The sequence below is a fragment of the Dinoponera quadriceps genome, unplaced genomic scaffold, assembly GCF_001313825.1.
Source record: "Dinoponera quadriceps isolate SergipeBrazil2010 unplaced genomic scaffold, ASM131382v1 scaffold179, whole genome shotgun sequence".
NCBI classification, from domain to species: Eukaryota; Metazoa; Arthropoda; class Insecta; order Hymenoptera; family Formicidae; genus Dinoponera; species Dinoponera quadriceps.
Window position 1 is genome coordinate 1,229,787 of NW_014554529.1, and position 7,209 is coordinate 1,236,995.

General features: G+C 32.6%; 2 protein-coding genes across 3 annotated transcripts; both read right to left on the bottom strand.

Moving 5' to 3' along the window:
- Positions 1-15: 15 nt before the first annotated feature.
- LOC106751815 (ras association domain-containing protein 8) lies at positions 16-4,400 on the bottom strand. The gene is made up of 10 exons (XM_014633002.1): positions 3,720-4,400; positions 3,228-3,338; positions 2,784-3,086; positions 2,593-2,713; positions 2,187-2,416; positions 1,903-2,064; positions 1,619-1,735; positions 1,356-1,495; positions 926-1,233; positions 16-842 (listed from the first exon to the last, which is right to left on the bottom strand). Exons 1-10 carry the CDS (start codon positions 3,789-3,791, stop codon positions 742-744), a joined length of 1,665 nt encoding a protein of 554 aa, XP_014488488.1. The 5' UTR covers positions 3,792-4,400; the 3' UTR covers positions 16-741.
- A 581-nt stretch (positions 4,401-4,981) lies between these two features.
- Positions 4,982-6,717, bottom strand: LOC106751816 (60S ribosomal protein L13). Of its 2 annotated transcripts, none has more exons than XM_014633003.1 (4): positions 6,609-6,717; positions 5,910-6,068; positions 5,447-5,696; positions 4,982-5,310 (listed from the first exon to the last, which is right to left on the bottom strand). In XM_014633003.1, the coding sequence occupies exons 2-4, from the start codon at positions 6,050-6,052 to the stop codon at positions 5,044-5,046; spliced, it is 660 nt and encodes a 219-aa protein (XP_014488489.1). In that variant the 5' UTR covers positions 6,053-6,068; positions 6,609-6,717; the 3' UTR covers positions 4,982-5,043. The 2 variants fall into 2 exon arrangements, with proteins under 2 accessions (XP_014488489.1, XP_014488490.1); XM_014633004.1 differs by having other exon boundaries at positions 6,639-6,707.
- Between the last annotated feature and the right edge of the window lie 492 nt (positions 6,718-7,209).

Genomic DNA, 7,209 nt, shown 5'->3' on the forward strand with positions numbered 1-7,209 from the left:
CGTTATTAACTTGTGTGTTAATGTTTGTAATTAAAATGTAAAACTTAAGTACATTGTAACTATAATTAAATCTATTATGGCAAAGTATCTCTTGAGTCTCAATGTCATAGCTAATATAAAAATAGCTATTGGCAATACACACTAATAAATGCATTTTTAATATTAATCTTGGTTTTGAAGATCAGTTACTTTTTATACAAACTGTAACTAATGCCTAAATATCTGATATACTACCTTAGATACAAAGAGATAACATTTCTTGTTGTCAAATACTTTTTAAGTATTTGAAAATCAAAATAACTTTCTTTAATAAATTAGCATGCAATGTTGAATAATATTCCTGGTACACAATATATTAAATATTTCTAAAAACATATAGTTCTTAAATGTATTGTTATAAATTGTTATATAAAAAAAACAATTTATAATTTTTTCTATACCGTGAAAGCCTCAAATGTGTCATATAACAATTTATAAGTCTGATCAACAATTTTAATATCTTGTAAATAGGGCCACACATTATGGCATGATAATTAAATTAAAAATCTTATCAGCGGCGTAAAATGTACGTAGAACAGTAACACCAATTAATGTTGCAATAAATGCGTAAAAACATGAAGAAATCAGTTGACATACTTATTATAAAACTATATAAACATAGGAATATTTCCATATGTGTACGATTCTTTGATATATTTCTTACTCAAGAGAGCATTGTGGCAGATATACTGTGTTTTTTGTTTACACCCACACACCATGCGGATTTTTGCTTGTGGGTACTGCAGTCTCCAACTGTCTCGGTGATCCTATCATCTTACGGGTACTTCCAGGTTTATGGGCTCCTAACAATTAAATAATTATTTTTATTAAATAATTATACATATAAACTTCATAACTAATGAAATATATATATAAAAATAAATACCCTCTAATAAAGATTTGACTTGCTCATCTGAACATGCAACGGCTAAACTTTGCAAATTTGCTTCCTTCATGTCAGCAACCAATCTCTCAACTTGTAGTTTCTTCTCAACAATAGCTGATTCCAAATTGACTACTTCTAATTTTAAAGATTCCGCACACTGTGAAGCTAACTCGGTTGCACGTTTAGCCTGTTCCACTTCATTTTGCAAATGTTCCACTTCACTAATTATTTTCCGTTCCATGATTTGCCGCTCATCTGTCTCACGATTTATATTATGTTGCTCCATCGCAAGCTCTTCCATAACTAATCTGTAAATATAATTATTATTGTAGTTAGTTTTTATATTCTCTGTGTAAAGTTAAACCCTGTGTCTCACAATATTGTAAAGGTTTTCGAGTACTTAGAATGCATTGTGATAATCTGTTTTCACCTGATCTTATTTTTACATTGAAGCAGTTCCGTCTCACAATTGGCCAACTTTGATCTGAGCAATGTTATTTCCGACTTTAGTGTTTTTTCTTGCTGTCTTACTATTTCACTCTCTTCTTCTACATGAGCTAATTCTTTAAGCTAATTATAACAAAGGATTAAAATAAATTATAAGTTTTAATGTACGTAATAAAAATTAAAATAAAAAATATGTTATTTACAATAATCAGAAAAAATATAATTAAAAATAAGCAAGCATCGTACCTGTTCTTCAATAATACGACCACTGGACTCAATGCGATTGACTTCCTGGGAAATATAATCCATTTGATGTATCTGTTCCCTATTCTTGGATTCCCAGTACGATATTTCTGCATCAAACTAATAAAAATAAATATGTTAAGATATATTAGCTATTTGATTTGTTAAACATGCGAATGTATCTGTAGACATTTTCGTAGATAAAGTAACATAAATATTTTAGAGTAAGATAATTTGTACTTCCAAGTTATATAAATATAGTTCCATAAGTTATATAAATATCTCACTTTTGAAATATCAGCTTGCTGAGCACTAATAGTGTCCCGTTGCTTATTGACTAGTCTTATAAGTTCAACGTATCGCTGAGTGTAAACAACAGTTGCCATATTTTGTGCCGTGGTAGGCAGTGGATTGACAGATTGTGTCGGAACTTTTGTGTCTTGAAATTCCTGCAAAAAATATATTACGAATATATATGTGATATGTATATATATATATATGATTTTGTGTGAGTTGTCGCATAACAAAATGTAAGCATAGTAAACGTTTTATAGTGAACAAAATAAACAACCTGAATGAGGTTCCTTTTCAGTTTAATGGAACTACTAGAAGATGGTTGGTCGTCTTTGTGAACATGAGATCCGCTACCAGGCACGAACTGTGATCTTCCAGGACTATTTAAATTCGGCGGTGGTGGATCTCGATAAGGTGGTAAAGTTCTTAATGGCGGTGAAGCTGGGCCTGGAGGCTCTCTGTAAGGCGGAACTTCGCGCACCTTTTTCTGTGACAAGTGTGTGGTGACTAGAAGAAAAAAATTAAATAATAATCATAATTAGCAACATAATTGATGTATAGCATAATAAAGATTATTAAAGAGAAATTAATATCAAAGACAATAAGAAATAATTATTATCAGTATATTCTAATACTAATGAAATATGCATAAAGAAAATTACAATGAAGAATGGATAACTCACTTTCGGTACTAGCTCCTCGTGTAGGTGATTGAGCAGGTTTTTGTATATTTTTCCGAATATTCAAGTCCTTATTTTTCAAATGTAATGTAGGTTGAACTACAGCAACATTTTCCATTTGAATCTAAAATAATATTTATATTCAGTAAAAATAAACGAAACGCAGCGTAAAATATCATCGACTAAAAACCTACCTCGCTATTGCCTTCTGTAATACCTCCATGAAATCCAGTGAATGTGAGTGATTTTCTGGTATCCCTATTCCTTTCCAATCCTCCTTGCATGTCATCAAAATCTGAACTTTGTGAGATCGATATATTTTTGGTGTCATCTTGGGTACCAGTAGAACTTGTTCCGTGTTCAGATAATGAAACTGGTAACCCATTTGCACGTGGTACATATGTTAAGCGAGATGGTAAAGCATTTGTTTTGTTATTTTCAGACTTCCTCAAAATCAGTTGTACTTCAGAGGAATATTCACCCCACTTCATCAAAATCTGATCAAAACAACAGTATGTTATCAACCATATTATATTACTTATATAAATATATCAATATTTTGAAGTTCATTCAGATTTAATTAATATTACAAAAGATATATTTCATAACATATGTATAAGATATGAGGTATATCTGACCTTAAGAGGCTTTTCATAAGGAGCTAACAAACGTTCATTGGTCCTCCAACGTTCTACCAAAATAAATCTACCTGTTTGGGCTGTAGCATTAGCGATTGCAAGTACTACATCCTGCAATGAGATTATCGTTGCAGCAACAGTTTTTGAAAAGCAAATTGGATGGTCTTAAAGAATAAAATAAAGTAATTACATGTAATAAGGATATATCGTTATAAAGTACATATAACAATATTTAGATACATTTAGAAAAGAAAAAAAAAACAACAACACACATTTAATTCACTCTTATATATTATATATAAGCTGATATAAACAAATAATAATACAACCATTATCTTGGTTAATTAGCACATATATCGATTGTTCCAACTCCTTGGTAAAATTACCTGACAGGTACCTCTTGGACAGATCAATCGACAAGACATCGATTTACCTAATAGATACCTGTGGGGTAAATCTGATGGAAAAGTTGGAACAGTCAGCCCTATGTACCTGACAGGTAGAGTCTTCTCTAACGCCGCACACGATACGTTGTATTCCTTCGACCCACACCTTTAACTCCATTACGTTGGAGAATTCCGAGCTCAATTCTTCCTATCGTAAAGTCAGCTTTCGTTGAAAGCCATGGTTTGTCCTTTATCTCTGTACGATGATGCTATAACCTCCGTACATATAATCCGATAAAATCTAACTTTGTACGATGCATGTATCACGCTTCATATATCCTTCAGATATCCAGTTGTCACCACAGAGAATACTGCTGCGACAAATCTAATATTCGCCACTCACTAACAGGTTTAAATTTCTCTCTCTCTAACCTGCAATATATAATTAGTAAAATGACAGCTACGGATCAGCGGCGATATCACAGACGCAGCCGACATTTTGTACACACGCTATCGAAAGTGTAATCAGTAACATATAAGTATGCTTTTTCTTTTTTTTTATATTTGTGTATAGTTATAATACAGTCAATGTAATCATTTCGGTGGCCCGTAAACGGAAAAATAATTTGTTAAGAACATATTTTATCGCACAAATACATCATCCACAAAGATTAAAGGGACTCCTGACCACAAAAAGATATCAATGAGCTATCACTTGTGCAAAATTAATAATATTGAAATGGTTCAAAAAGCATTGTACAACTTGAAGATTTTAGTTTTCAGATTTTTTGTCCGATATAATGTCTAATTATTTTTTATAATATTATAAGAGCATAAATCAACATCAGTCGCATGTCATATGGTTTAATAAAGTTTGTCACGTTGTACCACGTAAATAAAAAGCAACAGACAAATGACGATTATGTCATTAGAAAGTGTGAACCATTCGCTTTAATTTACATACTTGCAGATTGCTGCGCGATTTTTCTTCACCGAGTTACTCAATGTTAAATGACAAATTTTGGTTTCGATTACTCACAGAAAGTAAACGAATCTCATTGTCCAAATGTCATTTTGTGAATATATCTTTTTATTTGAACGTATAACGCAAGAATTCTTGACATACGTTTCCTTGCTTCTGACGTCATCAAACAAGGACAGGCGCAGCGAGAGATCAGGAGCCTTATCTTTAGATGCTCTACGGCACATTTCATTGGCTACGAAACTGGAGATGAACTTAAGACAATCTTAAATGTAAGATCCGACTATGAATATAGGCCTAAGGAATTAGCCTTCTGTATGTTGCTTAATTAGAACGCACACACCAACATAATTTTACAAAATTTTACAGAGAAAAGAAGTACACAATTATTCTTCCATTATAGAATGTTTTTCTTTTTATTTGCATAAGGAAAAAAAGGTTATGAAAATTATTTCTTAGCCTTCTTGTCTTTAGCAAGCTTAGTCATGTCATCAGGATTTTCCGCGGCATCCTTAACCCGCTTTGCACGAATGCCTACTAGTCGTGCATCTGCTCTTGCTTTACGAAGGGTCACATAGGCCGAGAATTTGGCCTCTTCCTCTGTAATAGGTCGTGCTTTTGCTTTAGCAGGTGCTTGATGCCGTATTGGCATCGGTTCTCCTTTGATTTGAGTAGCCAACTTCCTTTCTTCCTCAGTTGCGTCTCCCTTCTTCGGCTAAAAGAAGAAAGAGGAAAATGAACACAATATATAAAAATATCTTTCATAAGAAAATCCAATTATGCCACATGAATATTGTATAATAGTTACAGATACGTCAAATAAGAATCTTTTTCAGTAGTATTAAGCTAACCTTCTTTTCATTTATTGGGAAGAGTATCAGTTTGGCTTTATACTCTTTCAGTCGTTGTGCATTCGTCTGAAGAGATTCGATCGATTTGTTACGGCGACGTGGGTCAACGGCAATACCAATTGTCCGGGCAAATCTCTTGTTTAAACCGCTGGCTTTCAGCTCAGCCAACGTGAATCCTCTACCAGCACGAACTTTAGTGTGATAGCGGAATGTTGGACAATGTACTACTGGTCTCAAGAGATTTGCTGGCCTAGAATAACATTTAATAGCATTTAATTACAAATTATAATTTAATTATAAAAAAATGGGAAATTGTTATATGTACAGTTTTACATATAAAACATTTTTTATATAAAACAGTTTTATATATAACCATATAGGTCAAGCTACATAAAATAGAAATATCTATAAAAGAAGATTTTAACTGTAAACATATGAAAAATTCGTTCAAGCATATACGTACCTTGGAGCAAGAGCTCTTGCCTTTTTAACACGGTTTTGTTTGCGACGAATTTTTCTCGCTGGTTGATTAAACCAAGTTTTAACAAATCTTTGCCAATCCTTGTGGAAATGGCCATTTGGGATCATATTATTGCGCTTTCCCATGGTTGATATTTAATATCTACAAACAATATTGACAATTTTAAAATTAAGAAATATAGTAATGCTTCATACCAAGCATACTACATTAAGATTTTGCACGATGTATCACAACAAATTCAAAAATCTTTGTCAAAATATTGTTATATATTTATACATTACTATTTATTTTTTATATTATTTATTTACGCTTATAATAACTTTATTACATCAGTATCTTCAGCTTTAGTTAATATGATAATTTACAATATGTACGTGCATAATTAGTAATTGTTGAAAAATTGCTAACTATCCACAGTTTCATTGTATTTTCGCGATAACAATAAATTACAATAGAATACTTTGAGAAATATAACAACACTTAGATAACAAAGTTGGTCTTAATTTCTCTCTGACGATGCAAACCAAACATAAACTAAAAATAATTATTTTACAAATAAATAAATCTTAAAAATAATTATTACACAACATATACATATCGAATAAAAGCCATCGGAGACATAAAATTAAATATCTTTCTCATCGTTACACGTTCAATAAATATAAGATGGTGAAGACTCACGTTGATACAAATCTTCTACACAACACTCACCGATTCACCTATGCAGGCAAAACGGAAAAGAAAGAAACGTAGGAAATTCCGGAAATGGTGCTCTTGAGCTAAAACACTTTTCAGAGGTAGTTGGCGCTCGCAACGATTGTCGGGCCTATAATGTTTAATCGCATTAGTCGATTTGACGAATTAACCAATGTGATTGGACATTGTGGGTACGGTCTACGTTCGCGATCGTTGCGAGCGCCAACTGGAACTTACCTCTGGTAAACAGTTGCTGCGTTCAGAAAGCAGAAGCGATCAGTGAGCTACCAATGATTATTGGTCTTTACTATTAGATCCCTATATTTAGACCAATTACTCAATGTTGCACAACCGTTGTGTTTTCTGATATTGCCTACGGAAGGTGTAGTAAGCCTTAAGTCGTAAGAAATTAGCTAATCACAATCAACTACTCTTCTCACACTTGACTGTGATTGGTCAATTTTAACGGCTTAAGTTATGAATACCGGCCATAAAGTATCCTTCTTATGGATGAATACTCTATGGCCATTCTGACAATTAAAGCCGACCGCACGAAACGGTGATATATGCTACAAGATAAGTTATA